General features: G+C 34.8%; 1 protein-coding gene across 1 annotated transcript; it reads right to left on the bottom strand.

Moving 5' to 3' along the window:
* Nucleotides 1-1,394: 1,394 nt before the first annotated feature.
* On the bottom strand, nucleotides 1,395-26,479 carry LOC149074949 (protein O-glucosyltransferase 2-like). The gene is made up of 9 exons (XM_089245903.1): nucleotides 25,764-26,479; nucleotides 22,581-22,777; nucleotides 20,539-20,747; nucleotides 18,616-18,693; nucleotides 17,231-17,403; nucleotides 13,497-13,734; nucleotides 7,068-7,367; nucleotides 1,702-1,797; nucleotides 1,395-1,485 (listed from the first exon to the last, which is right to left on the bottom strand). Exons 1-9 carry the CDS (start codon nucleotides 25,949-25,951, stop codon nucleotides 1,465-1,467), a joined length of 1,500 nt encoding a protein of 499 aa, XP_089102029.1. The 5' UTR covers nucleotides 25,952-26,479; the 3' UTR covers nucleotides 1,395-1,464.

Genomic DNA, 26,479 nt, shown 5'->3' with positions numbered 1-26,479 from the left:
CTGCCAATCATTAGAATTACTGTCACTTGAGCCTGATTAATTCTTGTTCACCTTGGGTACTTTTCCAGGTGTACCTTTACTTTTTCTGAAAGGTTTTGAACCATTTCTTGTAAAATGAAAGATTCAGCAAATAGAAAATGCATTAAAAAAGTGGAGCCTATGTTTTCAGAACGGGCTTCCTTTCAGTGCAAGGTTTTGAGCATCAAACTGAGCAATCTTGGAACCTTTTCTATCTACATAAATCAAACACAGAAATGAACTGACCAAATCACAAATGGATGGGCGACACCTATGAAGTCGACCTGGTTATAGCCCAGGCTGGCGAGTTTGAAGGAGCAGCAAATTTTAGTTATTGATGGTCCAGGACATTTCCTTCTTAAAACTGAAGATTCAATTTAAAGACCAAAAATAGCAAAATTTTGTAGTCTACAAAGTATCTCCAAGCTTTGCTCTACACATGAGTGATAAAAAGAAAACGAAAAAAGTCCAGAAAGCAGACATAAGACCAAAAAATTTGGTGGTTATTGAATGAAAACTACCACTTATACAGGGGTTTTTTTTTTCACATTTCTGGAAAACTTGATTTTTTGACTTATTCTTTTCTTGAATATGATGATTCATTATAATATGAGGACTGCAAAACTTGAATAAATGGCAAAGCCATAAATACGCCTCTGATCTGCTCTAAAATTTGGGTTCCTAGTCTACGTTTGAGGATAAAATTAATGAAAATAGACAATATTTCTGCATTAAATATTTCTATTTTAGTAAAAAAAACCCTCATTTGCAAACCCAGCACTGTAAAAAAGATTGATGTGGTGATAAGGGATCATTCAAGTATTACGTCAGCATCGATGGGGGGTTCTGATTTGATGACAAGGGAGGGGGGGGGGGCAGTGTTTGGATGGGAAGGGTCAAAAATGGCTAAAAATTTGCTGACGTAATACTGGAATGGCCCCTAATAAGCTAGAGGCTATTCTGTTTCCAGATCTCAAAATAAATGATGACTGAAAGAGGAAAAGATTTTTGGGCCAATATTGTTGATGAAATTGTGTAATGCTGGATCAAAGAAAAAGCTGTTGCCAAGATATCGGAAAATGTCTAGAAACACTAAAGGATTGTATTGAAAAGTTAAAAGGATGCATGTCCAACATTTATGAGCATTAATTTTAAAAGAAAATATAAAACCATTGTATCATCATAGGGAAACTTATTTTTGGGGTTATACCCTAAACTTTGATATTATTTTAAATTAGCAATTAAAAAAATACAGTGAGATACTAAGGTTTGACTGCACATATAAAGTAAGCAAGTATAGGGGTGTTAGTTCGTTTTTCAAATAATGCTAATCAGTTCGAAGTAAAGTGAATACAATACATGTGGTTCCCTTTCAATCGATATTTTAAATATGTGAATTTATTTACACCTCTTAATACTGATGAACACCATTCAGTTCTCCATACATCATAATTCATCCTTCATTTCCTAAAATAGACAAAAGAAGAAAAAGTGAATATCTTTCCTATTTACATACTTTGATTTTATGAACTAATGGTTTCTCGGGCTGTTCAAGTTCGTAAAAATAAGCATAGACTGTATGAAAAGAAAATTTTTTTATGGGGTAACTGGCTTGAATAATGTGGAAAATTAAAAATGTGAATGATGCTGAGTAAATGCGATGGTATATAAAAATGTCCCTACATTTTCACTGCATTTGCACTTTTTTTCATCTGGTTGCTTAACAAGTTCCATATCATCTTGAACCATAGGCTTTCTGCTTAACCTTTTTGAATATTCCTGAAAATATTCAAAAGGTTTAATTAGCTTTTTTTTGTTACTATGATAATGTTCCATTTAACATTTATAACGTATACAAACATAAGTGCTTTCTTTATACATCAGCCAGAATCAGACACTAACCACTCTTTGAAATGACTGACAAGTTGCTGGCCACTTCATGAAGTGTCCAGACTTTGGATATGGACTATAACACATACATACACTGGTGAAATAAATTAAGAGAATTTGCATATTTTATCGAATTTCATGAAAAGAACTGAACTGAATGTAAAACCACTGCTTCTAGACAAAAATGCAAATCTTGTACGTCAAATACGTAAGCGTATTCGGGTGTGTAGGCGGAGCCAGTAGAGAAACAGGTATGAAATCACGCTGCGAGACCTGTATATATGTAAGAGGGGACCATACCCCCTATTAACCCATTTTTTTGTTTATTCTGCAACCGCTGTTTCATACCTTCCGACTCCAATGAGTGTTACGCCGATCATGCATGTGTATTACAATTATTGAATGGTTATTTGTTTTGTATTGTATCAATGTATGTACATATCAAACTTCATTAAAATCGGTACAGTAGTTCTAGAGATAATCGACCAAGTCTGCAAATTCTCTTAATTTCTTACACCAGTGTATTTTAAATTTTCTTGAATAAACTATGAATACATAGATGAAATCAAAAAGATTAATTTAAAAATAAAATAAACGGTTTACACAGAATGAATCATGTTGAAAGATGAAACATAAAATTTTTTTAGAAGTCTTGATGGTGATGAAACATTAAGCTTTCCCCCCCCCCCGCTATTGTTTGTACTATGATGAGAGAATTCCAGGCTGTTTGGTCCTCGTGAATGAGTGATTAAACCATGTTTTTGTTGCTTACAAGAGTAATGAACATTGGAAGATAATGAATACAGTGGTGTGAAGTACCGAGAGCAAAGCCCTCATCTTTGCTATATCATTACCTATTTCTTCATTATGAAGAGTTTCTCTTCAGAAGATTGATCACTTAAAAATTATAGTGATAATGGGAAATATAGGATGAAAGCCTGTAGTCTGACTGGGCTTGCACTGCTTTGCTGCGATTGGTCAGTAACACATTCGAGTGTTGATTGATTGTTTTGGTTCTGCCCAACATGAGGTGTAATTTTGTATTTCTTTGAACTATTACTACTTCGCTAGACACCAACTAAGATCATATTGCCATACAACAATTTTCAACCAGTGGAGAATTAAGGCGCCATCTATCCTGGTTACCCTAGGTTGGATAGGTAAAGAACTTATTTTCGATTTCTTCATGGGTTCAGATTGGAACCCATGGACCTTGATGATAACCTACAGTGGAAGAAGAGCATCTTACCACTGTACTACCTGGGCATTAAAATATTTCTTTGAACTCGAAACCAAATACTGTTGACTTATCCTTTCTGTTAAAAGTGTGTTTATCGCTTGGAATATTGAAGGGGTAGTAGTTTTTCTTTGTGTGTGAAGTCTGACCATGGGGTGTTCAGCCACGTTCCTAGGGTAACTAAACAACTTACATTCGAGCATCAAATTTGCCGTAGAAATAAAGGAAGAACGGATGGTTTCCCTTTCTTGATATTCTGGTGGTACATCATGATTTTAACCACCACCCAGCTTAGAAACAACAAATTATCAGGGCACTAATGGAGGGAGCACATCAAATATGAGAGCCAGACTAATTTGAAGAAGATGAACAGCTTCTGTATAAGTGGAGATAAACTTGACTGCCTAAGAACGGGGAGCTATGATGATGGCAGTACAAATAGGCATATATATTAGATCAGTTTGCTTCATCATATATGCTGGAGGAAACTGCCTCCCTCTCATAATCCCTTGTATTTCTTGCCATGAATATCTAGTAAAGGTTTTCAAAGCAAACAGATACTTTTTCAAGTGAAATAAATGGAGCCATGAGTGAAAAACACTATACAAAGATTAGAGAAGGCAATAAAGATATATTTGATTTTCATTCTGAATATCACATACACATAATTATTCTCTCAAGAAATTTTGGATATTTAAAACCAGCTAGCTACGAAAATAGATGACTGTTCCAGATTCACCTAGGGTTGGGGGGGGGGGGAGGCAACCCTGCTTCACACCTCCATTGAGATATTGAAGCAAGCAGGAGAAGAGACAAGATAACTACAGTATTGCCCACCATTGCATACCCTTCATGTGTAGTATTTGCATAGTGAATAATATACAGTGAAATCTTGCTACAACAATACTCGATGTAACGATAAATCACTCTACAACAATATTTTTACAAATCTTATGGAATTGCTAATAGTCTAATGTTAAACACCTCTTGATATGAAATCCCTCTATAACAATATTTTTAAGAGATTTTAAAACCGCTACAATGGTATTTTTTTAATATTTCACTCAAAATCGTCTTGAATTTTATTTTAACTTTGCCACTTGTTTTCATTCTTCCAAGAGCATCTAATAACATTGGTGTTTCGCACCACATGATCACCCAAAATGTTGATAAAGCTGTTGGTATTGCCACTTTCTTGTGAAAGACACAAAAGTGCAATGCGGTAAACTTTTCAGGAGCAATGCGTCTTTTTTTCAGAAATGAAGTGTAGGGATTGAATATTTGCACTGTTTGTAAGGCCTGTTGCTTTCTGTGGCGAGACTTTTTAACGGGGAGATCACCTTGCATTTGTGCCTCAAAGTTGGGAACCACAGAAAACCAACTTCAACTGACCACCACTGTGGCAATGGTGGGAAAACTGAAACTTTGGTCTCCACTGTTGCAAGTCCGTCACTATGACCACTCGATCACCACCGCAGTGAGCAATGCATCTAATGAATTTCAAATACAAATATAACAGGCAACATGCCCAATGACATGGATGCGAAAAAGATGCCCATAACAAATATGGATAACATGTACAGTAAAACCTCAATAAGTCGTCACCTCATGTTATCGAAAAATTATGATGGCTTAAGCAGTGAGGACTTAACGAAAGTGCTGTGAGTTTAATGTATAATACTTTGAAGATCGTATAAAAATTTAAAGTAATATAACATTTTTAAAAAATATGAATTACAATATTAATAAAATTTATGGATTGCGAAAGAAAAAAAAAATTTTACCTTTCTTGAGCTCTTATTACTTAACTTATTATGGTAAAATAAATTGGTACACTTTGATTCATATTAGTAATCTTTGATTTAGACTAATATCACTTCTCACTTGGGGGGGGGGGGCCTTGGGTAGGGAAAAGCTTAATTAGAAGTCAAACTTTGGAAAAAATGTCTGGTTTTTCAACAGTGATATTTAGTTTAAATTTGAAGCCCTAAATTAATGGGGCCCATGCAGCAATCAGGTCTAGCTTGAACAGTCCTCCTAACGTATCAAAAAACTTGAGTTGGCAAATGGACTTCCCCAGCTAACTTTCATTCTTTGAACAGTTTCATTTTGGTACATAAGATTTTTATGGTAACTTTTATTAAGCATATGACAATGCTGTTAACAAGCTTTTTTTTTTTGAAGGGAACCGTAACATATTAATCTGTTCCACTCTCTCAAACTTTTTCATAGTGACGGGTTAATCAAAATTTGAGACGAGTAAACGAGGGTTTAATAACATTGTCATCTATGAAAGCTAGATGGGCCTGAAGAAAAACGACGACTTAACCAGAGTGACGACTAACAAGGTTTTACTGTATTTCAAAAATACAGCAACCCAATTAAAAATTTTTAATTGAATTGCATTTATGCAATTACAAAGAAAATATATGCATGATAAAATATTATACAACATATCTATATTAGTAACATATTTCATTAATTTACTAATTACAGTTTTACGCAATGAGTTGATGTGTTAAAGTGTGATGTCTGATCGTGCTAACAACGCAGATTTAGAAAAGATGACAACAGCATAAATATGATGACAATGTTGCCCTCTTGATATATAACGATAATCCCTCTGCAATGATATTTTTTCTTGACCCACAGAATATCGTTATATCAAGGTTTAACTGGATTTGAATCACAGACCAGAATTTGAGAACATAAGAGAAGATGCAGAGTCAAAAAAATCAAGCATGGAGGGTAGTGCATAATAACATCTTGTGGTCAGATTTCAACCTCAAATAAAAGCTACTGCCCTTGATTATTAAGTGATTGATATCAAGATTTTCATAAATGTGTACACACACTCTTTCCTCAGAAAAGAGGAAAGAACGAAAGAGTTATAACAGTGTTTGGTTTCCAGCACTAAATACAAAAATTGCACCATATCTTAGCCAAAATTGAGACAAACAATCAGATAGTTTGAGTGTTGTTAATGATCATAGCAAAACAGTACAGCTAGACAACTAATAAATACAGGCTTCTCATCCTCAACTTATTCACCATTTCATGAAGATGTGATATTTCAAGTTTTCGCGCAAATTCAGGCCTGCCAAATAAATATGTAGTCCAATGGTTTTAACAGCTGACTGACGCAAGGATGAATTCAGGAAGAAAAAATTCAACTGCTTCTGCAGGAAACTGAATCACTGTCCCCTTCCAATCCAGGCAAGTGCCATTTAGCATATACAGCTGCTGTTGATTTTAATGATGGTGCAATGCATCCTGACTGTTTTCATATAACAACAACCTTGTACATTTTTCCTTTTGATATAAATACCATCTAATACATTGTTGGTTTTTATGGAACAATAAGAGGGGGATCATTATAACAAGCGTTGACTGTATATACGCTAAGAAAAGAGGTTTGTTACTTCTGTAATGTAGTGGTCTCATATAATCATGCGGATTGTGAGGGGATGGTGAGTTTGATTCCCCATGGAAACAGTTGAATTTTCTTTCCTGAGTTGATCTTCGCATGAATAGTGGAGAGTAACATCGCCACAAAAGATATAATTTTCAAAATTAACTGTTTGGCTCTGTCTTAGTGGAAAATTTTCCTGTCGTAGAGGTATGCCTTCCAAAATAACACTAAGACAACTGCTTGAGTTCATGGCTACTACTGAATGCTCTCACGCCAGACAGTCAGAGTAGCAATCTCTTGTGAAAGATTCAAAAAGAAAAATCATTCAGTGTCAGCCAAAAAATATGGATAATGAAGTAATAAATCCTTGGAAACAAAATGATTGCTCTATGACAAAACGGATTCAACTACATGTACATAAAATACTTCTCAGTTCTTTTGGTATTGTATGTAACAAATATTATGTGCACAAACCTTAAATGTAAGAGCAACGGGGAGTGTATAACTTACCCGCAATAAAACTGCATAATAACACATTATGTCTTTGGGAAGTAAGTGATTTAAAGTGAATTCAAGTGCATTATCTGCAATTTTCTTCGCTTCAAGATCATTGGAGATTGCCCAATCTATCTTTTCAACAAGATTTGACAGGTTTCTGTAAAAAGGCACATAGTGAACCATAGGTTTCAGTTCCCTGTAAAAAAACTCGTAAAAGTCAGAGTCTTGCTTCAATACTAAACTCCCTCCTCCCAACAGATATGGCATCCGATAAGCTGCAACTGTACCATCCATATTGATTTGATATCTATACTGTATGAAAGAAGATAAAGGTATCATCGGTACTTTTCAACAAAAGGGACAAAAATAGTAATGCACAGATGATTGCCAAATAATGATAGCTCTCTATAATTACTGATCAGAAACTTGATAGAAGAAATATTTCTGAAAGTAATTTATAACAAAGCTGGTTCGATTGATTGTTAATTGTGATTGAAAGTTTTAGCTGAGTTAATTGGCTTGATCAATTTAATTAAAAAATCTTCAAAATTTGCAAACTAATACATAATTCTATGAAAGCACATTTGAGTTTCAAAAATAAACTGAGCAGGCATGGCACGTGTGGTAAATTTGCAAAAGAAAAAGGCAAAACACTAAAAGGAGCGAGTTATTATAAGACAGATGCAGCCACATGTCCAATATATTTTAAGAAGTCACCAACGAATAAGGCAAATACACGAATTTCATGTATTTGCCTTATTCGTTGGCGACTTCTAGATATTCTTGGGCAAAGTTGATCTACTCTTCTATTTCCAGCATAGATATACCTTTTTTCATTCTGTTAGGGTGTGAACATAGTGTGTCTGTATTTCCGATTCTGGAAACCTACGTCTTTTTTGATTCGTTAAAAACCCAAATTTCAAGCTAAAAAAAATTGAAATTCCAGTTTTTAACCATCAGACAGAATGCAGGTTTCCAGAATAAGAAATACAGACGCGCTGTGTTCACACCCTTAGTCTCCAAAACTAAATACAGCCAGGCTTGTTTATAAGGAACGCATATACATGGTGGGAAATAAAAAGTCTGTGGAAACTTTAAAAATTAATAAAAACCGGGAAAATAACCAAAATAAAAAACATTTTGCAGGGTTAGCATTGCTAGGTCACAGGAATTTTTTTACGACAGGAAAAACAGCCGATAGATGGCGCTGGTGCGAGTGACTTGGGTGGAAAATATGCAAATGAGATGGTTATAAGAACTTGCGCTCCTAATCCAAAACCAGTTCACTGTTGTAAAACATGTATGTGAACAAGGATGCTGAGTGTGAGCTTTGTTGTTGAAATTGTTTTACATGAACCAGGAATCAGCTACCACTGCCTTGCTTGAGTTCAGAAGAATATGAGGACTAGAAAAGGGCCTTTAACAGCGTCAGGCCTCATAAAGTTTGTTCAGCGGTTTGAGGAAACTGGAACGCTGGAGGATCATGTAAGAGCCAGATGACCATGTTTACGGAAGGCATGTTTGCCACATATTGCAGCTGAAATGGAAGTGTTAGCATCTAAATCAGCTACTACTACTACTTAACTGAGCACGTACCTCGTACACATTCCTCTTCGGAATTTCTAACGAATCAGCACATGCCGGAATGTGTGTTCTGAGTATATGCTTGGCCCTTACGTATTTATGTTGTCGAGTTGCGTTTGTTTCGTGTTCATGCTGCCATCTGGCTTCCATTTTTTGAAGTAAGGATGGAAATGCTTGAATTTTCATGTTTTGTGAGAGTATGCAGGGACCAGCAGTGCTCATGAAGCTGCTTAATGCTTGGGCTTACCACCATCCTCAGCATGCAATATTCTTCATGGAATCCTTGATCTGTACCCATACAGATTGTAGTCGTGCCATGAACTTTTACCAGTGGATACCATACAGAGGGAAGCATTTGCAAGGTGAGCTTTCTTCGAATCTCACCTGGGTCTTTAACAGCTTGTGGACAGATGAAACTCATTTTTTGCTTCATAGCGACGTTATTACCCATAACTGTCGCATCTGAGCGACGTCTAATCTACGTGAGTACACGCAGGAACCATTGCATTACCCAAAAGTGAGTGAGGTATGGGTTCACTGGTTCGTTCATCATAGGACCCTTCTTCTTTGAAACGCAGTGCCCGGTAAATGGATGGAAAAGTGCTATGGTGAGACTTCAGGTTATGGGGATATTTGAAATTCCGAGTGTATCGATCCGGTCCATCCAATCTGTCGAACTGAAAGATGCGATCTGCTGAGAGGTGTCATGTATACATCTGGACCCGCTGTACTCTGCCATTGCTGGATTTGTGACTCACCTGCAATGTTTTAACCCCTCTGGTGGTGGCCATGTGGAACACATAATGCTGTAATAAACGATTTGGAGGCATTCTGTTCGTTATTTGCGTAGCTTTTCTTTGACTTGTGTATGTCAGCACCACCTATCGGCTGTTTTTTTCAGTCTTAAAAAAATTCCTGTGACCTAGCGATGCTAACCCTGCAAACCATTTTTTTATTTTGGTTATTTTTCCGGTTTTTATGAATTTTTAAAGTTTATATGGACTTTTTACCCGCCCTGTATTATGAATCTCGCGTATTTACAAAATTATCCCATAAATTTTGTATTGCTTACCTATGCCCCATTTTGATTACTTATAACAAACACAATTTCAGCAAAGTATATCTATAACAAATTTTCAATCGGTTTTCAAATACATATTTTTCTGTAATCTTATCTAAATCTCCTTGTTGGTTAATTCACCTTTCGACAATGTATAGGTACTACTAATAATGCTCCTTTTTACTTCCCTCAAAGACACTCTAGTAGGGCATTTTTTAGCCAACTTGGAAATTTTTTGCTTTACTTTTTTCGCTATTATATATAAATCCTATTTTGTTTGCAGAAAGCCTTATCGGGGGGAGGGGGGGTTATTTTCCCAAGAATCTAACGTCCAAAACACTTTTAATGTGCATTTAGAAACCTTTGGTAAGAATTGGATGTGGGTTGTGGTGATGTAATCATGTGAGAATAAATTTTTGTGAATTTCAAACATGAAAACGCTGTCTGTTGCTTTAAAAATTGAAGCTATACAATTTTTGAAAGCCAAAAATAGGAAGAAGAAAGGAAGTATCAAAGAGGTTCTGGATTTCTCCAAGTAGTTCCTCTTAGTTTAAAGGGTTTAGTAAAGTTTCAAAAGAAAATATCTATTGTTTTTCCCCCCATTGGTTAGGATTATATATTGGTTTTTTAAGCAACCTGACTGACTAAAATAAATTTTTTCGTGCAAAAAAACATGCTCTATTTGATAGAAGAGGTAAATATGTACCAGGGTCACTCAGAGCATGTATTGGTTTAAAAAATTAAGTAGCATATTGTTATCCCACACTATGTGGAAAAAATGTGCCATAAAAAATAATTTCCCTTTTTACCACAAATTGAAAGCTAAGTGTTTTTCCAAATTGCCTAAAAATATGATAATAATGGTTTCATATGATAATTTTTAAAGAGGTTATAGTAAGAAAACCTCAAAAAGTTTATTTATTTATTATTATTATTTTTTATTTGTGAGAATGACATGATAAATTAATACAAAAAGATGAAAACAGTAACATAGAACAAAAGTACATACATAAATAAACATAAAATTAAGAACATTCACTCTGTGACCTCAAGGGACGAAGGTGTCTTTCCAGCAGGTCTATAAGAATAGTCATCTGTTAGACAAGTGGCAACTGCTGTTTCTTTTTTCAAAAATTAGTTAATTGGTTAGGGTTTATTTTACTTAAATGTTAATTTCTTGCAATATACCAAAATTCACAGAAATAGGATCTCTTACAAATATACCATATACATCAATGCATCCAGCTTCTCAATCTCAAGTATCGTAATTATTGAATAATTGTTTCATAATTTGTCTCTCTAGCAAATGAATAAATGTTAAAATTGGAATTCATATTATTTTTCGTGTGGTTCATTGAGTGAAAAAGATTTAATATTTTAGGAGCAGCAAAACAAAAACTTTTTTAAAATGATGTTTTATTGACTCTTGGCACTTGATAAATATTTCTATATCTAGCTGATGCTGTATCGCTTTTCATTGTTAGCCATGTGCAATTTAGTTACAAATTTTATAATCCTATATGTATAGATTTGTCTCATGTTAAGAGAGTGACACTCTGTTCTATTGTTGTTAGAGTTAGTACTTATTATTATTGACCTTATTTTATTGTATGTGTTATTTAATCCCTGTATGTTTGTATCATATGCCCCACCCCAGGCACAAATTCCATATGTTATTAGTGAATAAATCCATGCATAAAATATGTCTTTTAGGAAGGTGTTATCAATTGTGTTTTTGAGTTTATACAGGATTGCTATATGGATTCTAATTTTTTTTACTATTTTTTCATATTGAAAATTCCATTTTAGATAATCCTGTATTATAATTCCTAAATAGTTACAGTTATAAACTCTTTCTATTTCTTGACAATTACATTGTAGGTTCAATTGGCATAAACAATGGTTATGCATTTTTATACGTATATCAGTTTCGTGATTAATGTTTTTAGTTATTAAGCATATGTATTTAGTTTCTTGAGTGTTTAGTTTTAATTTGTTTTTATTTAGCAGGTGTTAATCGTAAGTAAGTCTTCTTAGGCCATTTTTTTTTCAAGATCTATCATTTCTGAAACTTCAACATATAGGCTTGTGTCGTTTGCGAATGAGATTAATTTACCGTTTAACTTCATTTTACATAAATCATTAATATAAACTAGAAATAATAATGGCCCAAGGACCAATCCCTGTGGGACTCCTTTCATTACATTTTGGAATGTGCTGATTTCACCATTTATTATGACAGCTTGTTTCCTGTTATAGTAATATGTTTTGAACCAATTTACATTACATTACCTCATATTCCTTCTGAGAAGAGTTTTTTGTTAGAATATCTAAATCAACATAATTGAATGCTCGTTTTAAGTATAAGAAAACTGTAATGGAATATTTGTTATTAAATCTGTTGTTTAAATGATTACTTAATTACAATGATAGCCATTTCTGTGTTTTTTTTTTTTTTTTTTTTTTTTTGGAAACCATATTGGTTAGGTGCAGAAAAGCCTTTGTTATTGAAAAAGCTAAGTTGTTTTTTAATACATTTTTTTATTATTTTTGAAAAAACTGGAAGAATGGATATTGGTCTGTAATTCACCAGATCATTTATATTACCCGCTTTATAAATTGGGTGTACAAGAGCATATTTTAATTCGTCATAAAATAATCCATTTGTTATTGATGTGTCAACAATGTTTTTAATAATATCAAGGTGATAAAAGGAGATGATTTTAAGCATTTTAGGGATTAATTTATCATATCCACTTGCTTTATTATCTTTTAAGTCTGTTATTATTCCTTCTAACGTTTCATTAGAAGTTTCTGAGTAAAACAGAGCTAATGGAATTATTGAAGATAAGCTCTTGTATTGTGCAAGAGCAGTTTGTAATTTCTCTTCCATGTCATCTAAATTTCTTCTAATAAAGTCATTATTAAAACTTTCAGCCATATCTTTAGGATCTTGAAAATCTGGTAGAGTGTTTCGTTTCACATTTTTATTCCATATGTTCCCATTGATGCATTTCCATTGTAGTCTAGTTTTTTTTCACATGTATCAAGCATATCTTTAATATATTTTGTCTTGTGTTTTTAATAATTTTTTTTAATTTCTGTCACAATTTTTACATTCATTCTCATGGGATAATACGTGTGGGTGCTTCTTATGTTTTTTATAAAATTTTTCTTTGATGTTTATTTTTTTATAGAATTTATAATTGGTACAATTTCTTAAGTGGTATATTATTTTACCCATTTTACCCATTATTTACCCATTTTACGATATACAGCAATGGTTTCCAAAATGTGATCAAGAACTCTGGCCAAGGGTTTACTAAAGAGTCTGAAAAATTTATTTCTGAGGGAATTTGTATGAACAGGGCCGTTCAAGTATTACGTAAGCAAATTTTTAGCCAATTTTTGACCCCCCCCCCCCCCACTTGTCAGCAAAATTTCGTCATCAGCTCTGCCCCTCTGAATCCTAACTCATATTTTCATAAAGGGGGGTTGATGACGTAAGCATTATCCAAACCCCCTTCCCCCGTGTCATCAAAAGTCAGCAAATCGGAAACCCCCCCCCCCATCGATGATGACGTAATACTTGAACGGCCCCACAAGAATAAAAAAAGTGAGTATGACAAAGCACAAGGTGTCTTAGGTTACTTCTGTGCCTGACAACAACAAGGGGTCTTGATATACACATCATATACTACAATACAGATATTCTAGTGATAAATATTTCAAAGTTTTTAATGCAAATTACCTATATATATATATATTGGATGTGTCAAAGTATAAGTTAATGTTACCTTAAAGAAGTCAAAAAAAGATATATATTCTGCTTTTGGTCCATATTCAGCTTCTTCGTTTCGGAAAAAGAAGAAATTTGTAAGAGAGGCATTTATTTTTTCTGGATTCTGTCGAGCAATTTTGACTAGGTCAAGCCGCTCCTGCCTGCTGTCCCTGCCTCTCCAGAATGCCATCTTTTCTTTTTCTTTCCAAGGAGGACTTGAATTATCCATCACAGAAAAAATATCCAGCATCACTCTGAAAAAAAATCTCATTTTGAATATAACCATTGTAAGTCACAAGAATGTATGTGTAAAATATTTTAGCAGCAAAGAGAAATATTGTGAAGATTTTTACAGTTTTGAAAGTCATTAAATATTTGCATATGTGCATCTATCTCACGAGACTATTTTAAAGGTCAGTGAGATCATATGTCGATGATTAACTACAGTGAAAGTAAATTATAATGAGTATCATACTATAACAACTGATTTACAAATGATTGACAAATAGCTAATGTTAAATAAACAAAAATATTCGGTTATAGCACGTTTAAAATTAAAAAGAAAAATTAGAAAGCCTTTGCTATAACATCAAAAAATTCTTGAGAATATGTTGTTGTTTTTTCCTCTTTGTTCAAGAATAAAACTAAGGATGACACTCACCATTGCATATGATTCTTTTAAATATTACTCCGAGCTACTTTTGATAAGGAATGGACACAGAAAAGTCAAATTTTTCACCCGTTATTATAGGGAAAAAGGCTTTTCCCACCATACACATGTGAGACCACCCCACACACACACACACACGGCATATGTCAGATTTTATTTAAATTTTGTTTCCTAGTGACTATGGTCACAGCTAGGCTGTATTTAACCTGAATTCATTTTTTAAAATTGCTTAAACAGATTGTGCTTAGAAATGTTAACTATTAGCGGAAAAATTTTAATGAATCCCTACAACCATAGAAGTGAGGTTGGTCAGCTAAATCACTTTCATAGTATGAAATTCTATGCAGAAACCTCTTCTACTGCTGTGACACCAAAAAATAATTTCACGACTGAATTTCTGTTCACATTCCCTAATATAATTAATTTGAAATGATCGAAAAGACATTTTAATGTAGATAAAAAGCAATTAGCTTTTTAACAATTTATTACTTAAGAGAGCAAAAAAATTTTAATCCACTTATAATGAGAAGTCTGTTATAACAGCAATTTTTCTTGTGACTGTGAGCTGTTGTTATACCAGACTTTTACTCTGCAGACAATACCCATTGTGTGTTGAAACACATAAAGATTCAAAACCTTTTATTCGCCATTGTCATTGTTGATAAGGTCTGAGAATGGTTTCTGAACACTATAATACGTGTCTTTCAGGCATAATTATAGCACCACAAAATGTGTTTTTACAAATCACTGTTTTGAGATGCATCTTAAAAATTCTTTGACAAACTGTGTATTTAAGACTGTGTCTGTAAAATGAAATAAGGAGCCATTCACGTATTACGTCAGCATCAATGGGGGTTTCCGATTTGCTGACTTTTGATGGCAAGGGGGGAATTGGATAATGCTTACGTCATCAACCATCTTTTATGAAAATATGAAATTTTTTTACTGGCATCTCTTACTTGGTGCGCCAAATATGAGAAAAACCTTCCAATAGTTTGTGGTACTTGAAGTAACATTCCCCCCCTATTGACAAGTGCCCTACAGAACCACTTTAGTGCTCTCTAAATATTTTGTGGATCCAATTGATCTGGAAATGCATCCGGACAGCTTAAGTGCTCTGGAACTGCGCCACACATCACTCAAGCGATCCGTAATTATATGCCACAGATCACTTAAATAATCTGAGAATGGGCCGTGGGTAACTTGAGTGATGTAGAACCGCACAGGGGGCCACTTAAGTGATCTGAAACTACATCACATGTCACTCAAGGGATCTCTAAATGTGTCATGTTCTCTTAAGTGTTCTGGAACTGTGTCCCAGGTCATTTAAGTGATCTGAAAATGTGCCATGGGCTGCATAAATGTTCTGGAAATGTACCACGGGACACTTAAGCGATCTGTAAATGTGTCGCTTGGTTCATTTTTACAAAATTAGGTTTGAGGAGGGCAGGCCACAACAGATAACCCCCAGGGCCATATTTGGTCCGCGGGCCAAAGGCCTTTATGCAATTTATCATTATATGGCTTAGAGGGTGGGTCATAATGAATTTATTGAAGATAAATTTTGAGACAATACACATACTTTTATAAACATATAAAAGTATTTTCTTCCGAAATTTTAATTAAAAAAAAAATTTTTGCATTGAAAAAATAAGTTTTTGATCGTCGGGGGTGGGGGGGGGCATGAGCACCTCTGTGCCCCTTCCCCCGTGTACGTCTCTGATCCCACCAATATGCATTAGGATTCAAAGGGGCAGAGCTGATTATGAAATTTAGCTGACAAGGAGGGAGGGGGGGGGGGGTTAAAAATTTCTAAAAATTTGCTTACGTAATACTTGAATGGCCTCTAAGAGAAAAAATGAATTATTTGTTTTTTATAAAACTCCTCCAGCTTCAATACACTTGTTACTGACTTTATAATGAATTATTTGAATGTCAATGCCAGTTCACTTTGGGGAATAGTCTCCAAAGCATGTGTCAAAGCTTGTTTTTTGGCTCATGTGGGGAGTTTTTTTACTTCCATTCCACAATTTGTTTTAGGATAATTCTGAAAATGCCATGTTTCATCATCTGCGACAATCAATTGAAAGAAGTTCAGATTATTTTCAGCGACAAAAATAATGTCTGTGCAATGTGCACTTCTCGTTGATTTTTGTTCATTGGTTAAAGTGTGTGTGGAACAAATTTAGCACAAACTTTTAATGTGCCTGAATATTCATGCAGGTCGGTTCGAATTGTTTTTTCTTGTTGATATTTCAAGACTCTTCTATCATTCACAACGATACTTTTTGCCACAAAATCACACACTTTTTCAAAAATCTTATGTCCCAGATGAGCTTGGTCTTCTGGTATGCTTATCCTCTTCTAGCATATCTCTTCCGTCCAAAAAACATTTGTGCCACAGGAAAACATTTGATCTACTTAAACAAAACTCGCCATAAACTTTTTTCATCAATTGGTACATTTCTGAGGCACTTTTACTAAGAAATGCAAAATTTACACAACTCTTTGTTCCATCTTAATAATTAAATATGAAAAAAAAATTACTTTTCTAATGAAAGTCTTGCATAGTTTAACAAATAAGGCAGAACTTTCTGCAGTGCCCCAGCAGATGGTTGAGGTTTATCATGCATGCGCGATTACATTGGTGGCACTACTGTGGGCCAAGATCTAGCGCCAGACTTAAAAATTCTTTAATACACTGTGTATATTGCATATGCTACAATGTACTCATTAAAAACATTCTTATTCAAAACACTATTAATTTACGATACTTTTCAATCCTCACTTTTACTCATATTAAGCATGGGGATTTAACCTTTGAATTCTAGCATCCTGTAAATAAACTCCATCATGCTTAACAACCTTCTACAAATGATTAAATAATTAACCTAGCCTATTATTAATTGACTGAAACATCCAGGCCACCTCTTCATTCTCAATATTGTTAAAAATGAAAAAAAAAAAATGTTGAATTGCTTTAACCAACCAGTGTCTAACTTTGAACCAAGAGCTCATATTACAATAAGGAGGTAGTGTGTATGCATAAAACAAATTAGTTCAACAGCAGTAGAACATACCTGCCCATCATTTCAAGAGTTGCCTCAGTTAAGTCATATGTAGGCATGATTATATCTCTGGTTTCTTTTGAACCACACCAGGAAAATATCGGCAATGGATTTTGAGATGGTTGTCTTTGTTCGAGTGGCCAGTCTCCAAGATTCACTATCATTTCCACATCGGGTAGATAAACCTATCAAGAAATTTTGGATATTATTACTTCTTCCACAAGTCAAACTACATGTATATTCAACAGATAAACTAAGAGATAAAGCACTTCAACCCTTTAAGCAGCACAGTAGAAATCACAAAACCCCCTTCAAAATACCATCTCTTTTAATGAAATGCACTTCCTTTCTGAGTAATAGGGGGAAAAGTGTGTTCCATCGAGAAATCAACTTTACAAAATATCTGGGTTTGCCAATGCTAAAATAAGAGACTTAAAAATAAGAGGTGGCAACATATCTTGTCGATGCCACTTAAAGGATTAAATTTGCCTATGCAAATATATTAAATGAGTTTACTCCATAATTGGCATTAAGGAGAAACCTTGCCCACGATCTTCCCCCTACTTGTATCTCATTCCTTGCTTGAGCACAAAGAAAAGCAAAAATGAGATTTATTTATCACACCTTAAGGAATGTTAGCTTTTGTTAGCTTTTTCCCTCCATAAAGAAAAATATATATATTAAAATATGAAAGGACATTAAAAAATTTGTTGTTTGGGTAAATATAAAAAGTGAGCTGTGATAAACCTCAATTTTGAAGAAAGATTTAACATTTACCTATTTTAAAGATACTTTACTGGACATGCACCTCTCGCACACATTCCTCTGCACAATTTTACAATTTCAAACAAATTGATACATACCACACAATGTGTTCCAAGTGTGTGTGGCCCCAAACGTTTTTATGTTGTGAGAGTTGTGCTTTTTTCATGTTCTGCTGGGGCTGTCATCTGTCTCCCATATTCTGAAGTAAAGATGGTAAATTCTTGGATTTTCATGTTATGTAAGTGTCATATCGAAAGTCTAAATGCTCTCTGCAGAGAGACTTTTTCAAATAGGAGACAGGCTTGTAATCGTGCCTCAAGGTTGGGAAACTGCAGAAAACCAACTTCAGTCAATCACCACTGTGCCACCAATGGGACTTGAACGTGGAAGAAAAACACATTACACTTCATCCACATATATCATTTGGTTCATAATCACTGCACACTGATGGCATCTGTCACAGAAGCATGTTACATAACAGCTTGCCTTTCATCTAATCTCCGGACCACAGTTTATTGTCACAACATTTAAGGACCCCACAAATGCTATTAAGACCATCTATCAAGTAATATATGATTTTTCATATCGGAATGGATGTATGACAATTGCTGAAAATCAATTAAGAACCTTACCTTTCTTGCCAATGATAATAAAATCTCGTCCATAAACATGCTAAATCCAACGTACTGTCCATAACACTTCCTGTGTATCTAAATAAAAATAGTAAAATATGTATGATAACAAAAGTTATATAAACTGCCTTCAAAAACTTCAACTCAATCATAATTCAAACTCTTAGATCAGCATCAAATATTTTAACCCTTTAAGTAGTACAGCAGAAATAACTAAGCCCTCTTCAAAATTTCATATCTTTTTTTGATGAAGCAGGTTTTCTTCTAATTTTCAGCAGGTGCAAACTAAGGGGTGTAGGAAGAATCGTACCATTGAGCAATCAACTTTACAAAATATCTGGGACTGCAAATGCTAAAATAACAGGCTTTTAAGCCGGCAAGGTATCTTGCTAATGCCACTTAAAGGGTTAAAGCAGCAAAAAATAAGCAAAACTGACATCATTATCAGTCATCATGTGGTCAAATCTGTTATTAGTTTGGAATATTTTGAACATTTTCATAGAACAAACCAACAAAATGTGTTCAGCATTTTATACTTGAAATATGTGTGTCTTTTCTATAAGCACTGTTTCTTAATAAATCTGGATTTTAATAATTCAAGCATGGCAGTATAAACATTTGTGTATCAATAAGTTGTATTTATACACAAATAAATTTGAGAAAAAGTTTAAAAACATTCTTCACACATTTTCTTTATGGGAAAATATGATCATGCCCCCCACATCCTGCAGCAAGAATCTTTGATGGGTATAGTGAATTTATATTGCGGAAAAAAACAACAAAAAATTATAAAAATAGTTCCGGGGCCTCAGAGCTAAAGCCCTACCCTTGTGGGGGAGGCATGAATATGATAGATGAATAATGATTTGTGATAAAGTAAGAGATATTAATTTAGATAACAGATTTTTTCAAACTACACAGATCTTGACAATTTTCTTCAGAAAAATTTGACATTTTGGATAAATGATTTATCAGCAGATCATTTTTTGTATCATAATGTGATTCTAACCTGGTTTTAAGACATTGTTTAGCAAGAATAAAGGCATAGGTGCTGGAACCTGGGAACTGAGGCTATTTGAGCCACCACACTCCTCCCCCAATAATTCATGAATATACAATGCAACATACCATTCCACTTCCTATGTATGGTCCAATATATATACAATCATAAGGAATGACAATTTTTAGCCACTTTCTTCCCCCCCCCCCCCCCCCGATATTTTTCTTCATGCCAGTAAATTACCTCTGAGTAAAGAGACCATAAATTCACAGGATAAATTCTGCAACTAGGTATTGCTCAATTTTAGATGCTTTGGAATCTAAATCAATAATCAGTAAATGTGAATGATTGTTTCAGATTAGCTTATTGAACTTGACAATGTGAATGAATTAAATTTCTCATTGTATTCTACATCATCTACTGTCGAAACTCACAGAAATAAGTCTGTTTGGAGAGGCTTTATGAGTTTCCTGTTTGTAAATATTGAAGTACTTACCTAAAAATCACCCCAATTATTGAGTTATCTAGTAATAATATTTGCTCTAGAAATCTGTAACTGATGTTATCATTTAAAAAAAACAAAAATAAAACAGCTCAGGCAATATAAATAGACTTATTGAAAGAAAATCTTGACATATTAAATTTACATGTAAAATTTATCTCATAAGAGTTACAAAAAAAATTGTATTCTTTCTCTAAAGTTATTACTTTAAACATATGGTTTGATATAGATTGAAAAATAGTTTGGCTAATTCACTTTTAACAATTTAATACAGATTCAGGAGGAGCTTGTCTATCTACAAAAGAAAAATTTTAACTTTTAATAAAGTTATGTTGAGCATTTGACAAAGATAATAATTATTTTTTCAAACACATGTTGTCACTAACGAATTGAAAGAAAAAGTGAGCTAAATTAACTTTACCTTGTTTGCAACTACAACATAGTGGCATATGCTATATGCTCCAGGTTGGTTGAATCGTTTCAATGCATCAGCTAGAACATCTTGCATGTTCACATCAGAAAACAGGCTCAAATCTTCATTTATCTGATGGTATCCAATGGGACATGATAAGGAAGAAAGCCACTGAGACATCGGCACTGGGCAGTAACACTTTTCTGGGATGACTGTACCTTTATTAGAAAAAACGTATATATATTTATTAAGCATTATGAGCATAATATGAGATGAGCATATTCAAGGTCACTCTGACCTCCATGAGCCTATCAACTTTCGAATAAAGTTATAAGCAAAAAATATTTTCTGTTATAAATATATATTACCTCATTAGTAGGTATTGGATGAATCAACATTAAATGTATGTAACAAAACAAATGCTTTGACTAGGGTAGCAGTTTTTTTTTTGGTGGGGGGAGGCAAACATGATTTTGCTGTCCCTTCCACAGTAAAGTTCCACGATTTCATAAGTGTATTTTTGTTTTTCTGTAAAATTTACTACCACACACCCCCTTAAAGTTTGCCAGCTGAGGCAGTTGCCTCTTTTGTCTCCCCTCTAATTTCGGCCCTGGCTTTGACCAAGTTGAACATAATGCTGGTGAACTGCATTGTCTTTTTGTAGTAAGCAAATCTATTTTCATCTCTCCTGTGCAGAATACACTTAATTGTACCATTTTGCAGACTCGTCATTTCAAACTTTTTCTGGAAGGGGGGGGGGGGGCCAAGAACATGCACTTTCTCTGACTCTTCTGAATGGCAGGCCTGCCATTTTAATTTGTTATTATTCTTTACACGGGTATTGATATTTTGGGGTGTGTGAAAAATGAGTTGAAAAATTTTCTATTATTTTACATGTGAGAAAATGTGATCCAGGATATTCCTTACAAGTGATTTTTTTCTTTGAAAGTTATTCCAAGGTTGAAATACCGCAGTGTATATTGTGTGGTGTAGTGTATATTATCAATGTGGGTGCCAAAGAGAAACATTTCTTAACATAGCATAATATGTTTTTTCTAATAAAAACATGCAACTGTTTTCTAGTGCTATTACGTGAGAGTGCAGTCATTGGAGTCAAAAGGGGAGGGTTATAACTCCTCTTCTTGAGATGAGATTATAGTGTTATTTTGCAGGAAGAAACAGAAGAAAAAAAATTTAAACCCCCCTAGAAAATTCTATGTATACCTATGGGTGCAGTCGTTGGTTCCATAATAAGTACAGTGAAACCTGTCAAAGATAGACACTGAATGAGGCAAAAACCTGAACAGAATCAAAAGATATTCTAATAAATGATTAGTGCTTTGATTCATAATAAGCTGATACTCTTCGAATGAGGGAAGCGGTTGTATAGTGAAGAGGAGTGCCTGCCCCCACCCACACGCCTTCCTATGTCAATAATACAATTTTTTGGTGAAGGGGAGATGATGGTCCCCTCTGCATCTGCCTATGCTCTGATGTGCACCTTCATGCAAGTTCCGCTGTATTATTTGTTCTGATACATACAATCTTTTACACCCATTACGACAATTGGTCCGCATTGAGTTTGGTCATTCAGTGGACAATGGTCAATGCTCGATTTTAAGAACCAGTCTTCCGGTCCCAAACTATATACTATCCCTTTAAACTTCATTTCTTTTCAAGAACTTTCGATTTCACAAATTCATATATTCAAGTCAGTTTGTGCGAATGAGCTATATGACTGTATTTTATCCCCCCCCCCTTTTTTTTTCCTTGAAAGAGTTTAAAATCTCCCTGTTTGAAAATCATTAAAAAACTAATGTTATTATGTTGATTGTGTGTGTGTGTGCGCGCGCGCGGTAGGCAGGTTTACACATGTGCAATTCTGAGTAAAATTGTTCTCTCGGATAAGACTGGAAAGATGAAGGCACAAGTTACAAATATCTTTGATTGTACAACAAACAGGCACAAATGATTTTGTTTTTAATCATATACCATATGGAAATTGTCTGATAAACAGTTAAATGATCAAATCAATAACAAAGGTTTCATACCTTCGACAATATATGGTGAATTAGCAACAGGCTTCTCATCAAAAGCGACATCGATTCGTAACCCAAGGCATGGTTCATAAACTCGGAAACGTGTGACATACAGACCATCTCTGACTTTTAAGAGCTGATGCCAGATACGACAGTTCTGATTCAATCCCGATACTTGTGAGACCAACTTTTTAGTGGAAGGTGAATAGCTGAGTTAAAATTTAAAATAAAGATCAGTTCCAACATGTTTACGCAAGAACATGATTAAGGGGTCATTCAAGTATTACGTCAGCATCGAGGAAGGAGGGGGTTTTGGATTTGCTGACTTTTGATGACAAGGGGAGGGGAGGGTTTGAAGGTTGCTTGTGTCATCAACCACCCTTTTTGAAGATATGAAATATTCTAAGCTGCTGACGAAATTTTGCTGACAAGGTGGGGAGGGGGTCAAAAATGGCTAAAAATCTGCTTACGTAATACTTGAATGGCCCCTAACACAAGCATGCATATTATTTCCTTTAACACAATTGAACAGTTCATACATGGGAACTTGTTACCTTTGAAAGACAATGCATCTTGTTTCATCATTTCTTTTTTTTTTATAGATTATACAAATTATAGGGTCCTAGCTATAATACACAGCACTGCCCCGATTTTCTCTATACTAGGGGTATTAAAGCAGTGACAAACCATTGTAAAGGAATGAAATACATTGTTTGGAAGCCATGGTAACCAGAGGCGCCAGCATGAAGAAAACATTGGAGAACTGAAGTTCCTGGTCATCCATACAGGACTCAAGCAAGTATGCATTAGAGAGAGGCAAGCCACATTGCACAGTTTTTTCAGAAATTATTGGGGGCTTTAAAATGGTCTGAGCCCCTAGGTTCTACCGCCTATGATAATATCCAAAGTAAACATTCCAAGTCATAGTTGAGGGCTACAAACCATTGCTGATCAAAAGTTCTTCGCCCATTTCAGAAATTGTCCCAGCTTCGATGAACTTTTAAAGTCTCATATTGTTCAAGTCTGGTCCTGTGTTTGGTACATATACAAAATTTAGCAAAGATTGGTCATAATCATAGATTTGTGTAGCAGGCATATACGCAGACATGCAGAAAATCAATTTCATATATCCGTGGTGTTTGGTCAGAACATGATAACTCCAAAATCGCATTTTTGAGATATAAGCATTTTCCTTGTCATTTAAAAATCAAAAATAAAGCATACGCACAAAATACAAATGAAAATATCATACATTAGCATGTTGTTTAGCCGTACGCACATATTTGTGTATTTATCTCACTTCAAATTAGTTATAATTAGCAAGACTTACTTTTAGATCAAAAAGACATTTTTTGGAGACATCATGTTCTGACCAAACACCACAGATATAGGTTATAGGTAAGATTTAAAGGGGATGGAAAGGCCACAGAAATGAAAGAAAAGAGAACATATGCTGTTATAGTTTCAATAATTTATCTGTGATCTATCCACAATAAATCTGTGTCATCTTGATACATGTCATATTTACATTTTTAGGATTTGGTCCACAAAAACGTGACAATGTGTTTTCATTCTAATTGTTGTTTTCTGAATTTTCATCCATCTGCCATTTTCTGAATTTGTGCCAGCCTCTTCTTTCTGAATTTCTGGCTCTTGGTTGTTTTTTTTTTACCTTTTTTTAAATATCTCAATTTGTCTTTTTTTTTAATTCCTGCCACTTTTTTTTTCATATTTTTTTGTACTTCTTCCTCTTTGCCTATTTTGGAATATCGGCCCCCTTTCTCTTTTTCTTTTTACCCTTCGGTATTTTTTTTAAATTTGATTCTTCTCCTTCAAGTGCTTTTTATAAATGTTTTTTTCTTTCCAAGCCTTGACATCCCTGGTATTTGAGTATCATCTTCCATAGGAATATAAAAGAGTTTTAGACGCATGAACAGAGGCATTGACATCAATATAATATTGGGGATGCTGAAAGTTGCCAGTCGCCCCATATATACAAGACTCAAGCTCATATATAGGAAGGGAAGAATGTGTATTCATTAATTATTGGGGTGGGGGGGGGGTTTCACAGAGATTCAAATAGCCTCAGCCACGTCTATGCTTGTGGGTGCTCTACTTGTTACATGTCAGATTTTTATTTCTTAATCCATTCTGGGGATGCTAGGCCAAGCTAAAAATTATGTGGATGCTTGAGCACCCCCAGTTCTCTTGTCACAAAGGGGGCAGGGGAGCAGACAGGTCTCTGAGCAGAGAAGAGTGCAAATTTCACCCTTTCACCTCATCTTCAACATTACAATAAACGGACAGCAAAATATGTTCTTCCCCAGTTGACCTAGCATCTAGTTGCGGCCCTAGTTGTTACTAACTTGTAAGTACTGCCAGGAATACTAACACATAACTTTCTAACTTGATCCATAATCCATTAGAGCAGTGGTTCTCAAAGTTTTGTCACTGGCAGCTCCCTTGCTTCATCAAATGTTAACCAAATATTTTTTGTTAGAAGTGTGTGGGCATGAACTTTAGTGTGGCATCAACCATTGTAAGTTTACATGATATAAATACAAATCATTTGGAGACAAGGACCATATAATCAATATATTTATCTGTAACACAGGGTTGTTTTCACTCAATATTCAGATGATTCACATCGATAAAGAGGTTGAATTCATTTTCCATTAAGTTATGATGTACAAAAAAAGTAAAATGTGATGTCGCTGATGATTTAGCAAATTATGTTTTGTTTTTTTATCTTTGGAGAGATTTCTACTCTTATATGGCATTGTGATAATCATTTTCTTCTGGTCCAGAGAAGTTTTAATTTGATTACACAGTGGTTGTTTGCAGGTTGTTACTTCAACACCACATTTGCATAACATGAAAAATACAAGCATTTACCATCTTCACTTTAAAATATGGAAGTTAGATGGCAGCACCAGCAAAACAAGGCGCAAACACAACTCTGGCAGCATGAATATGTTAATGGGGGGGGGGGGCACACACACTCTCCGAACATAAATTCCAGCATGCACAAATTCGTCAGAGATGCATGTACGAATACGAAGTGGTTCTTTACAGTTTACACATCCGCCGGTGCTCGCATCCGGCATATGGGCTAACCAATAACAACTTGCAGATGTCGGAGAGTGCTGCCACCTGTTAATTTAATTAAAAACAACAAAACACCTTCGCTCTCACCTTCTGTTTTCCGTATCTACGAGTTGCACGAAGAAATACCTCACAGGCACCGTGAAATTCGCTTGCAATCCAGGGCCGTAAACCTTGCAATCCGACAGCGATATCTCGGCTTCATCCTTGCAAAAACCGGCATTTAAATTAGCATAAATCACCACCAACAAAGCCCCTACAAACGAATTCAGATCCATAACCGTTCAGATCATAGCACAATTCACTAACAACATGATTAACATGTTTCTCGCAAAAATTATATTGTCCTCATTTGCATAACGCTCCGCTCCATAATTATGGAAAAAAAAAATTTCACTTTTTCATATGCGTTCAAAAGAAAACCCGTCGAGAAGTTGGTCATGCATACGCGCGCACACACATGACTGGTTTTTCTCTATACACACACAAACACCCTCTGTATAAAACTCCCTTTCTCCAACGATGTAATAATGATTATAGTGGGACAGCGCAGCACAATACCAGTTCTTTCTCAGTGTGTTACTAAGGGCTATTAGTACAAGGAAAACACATAATAAACAACCGGTTTTTATCAATTTTTTTCTTCCCCCCTTTTGACCCAAGTCCATTAGAGACAGACGCATTTTCTTCCTCCTCCCTGATGAATGATGAGGAAGAAAGAGAAGAGGTTTCGCGCCCTTTTCCTTTTTTTCCCACCGTCGATAAGATGGAAAAGATGGGGAAGAGGAAGCATCTCAGCACGCAAA

The sequence above is a fragment of the Pholcus phalangioides genome, unplaced genomic scaffold (assembly GCF_987345545.1).
Source record: "Pholcus phalangioides strain wild (caught in Gottingen) unplaced genomic scaffold, Ppha-v1.0 ptg000016l_1, whole genome shotgun sequence".
NCBI lineage: Eukaryota > Metazoa > Arthropoda > Arachnida > Araneae > Pholcidae > Pholcus > Pholcus phalangioides.
This window is presented reverse-complemented; position numbering and strand designations above follow the sequence as displayed.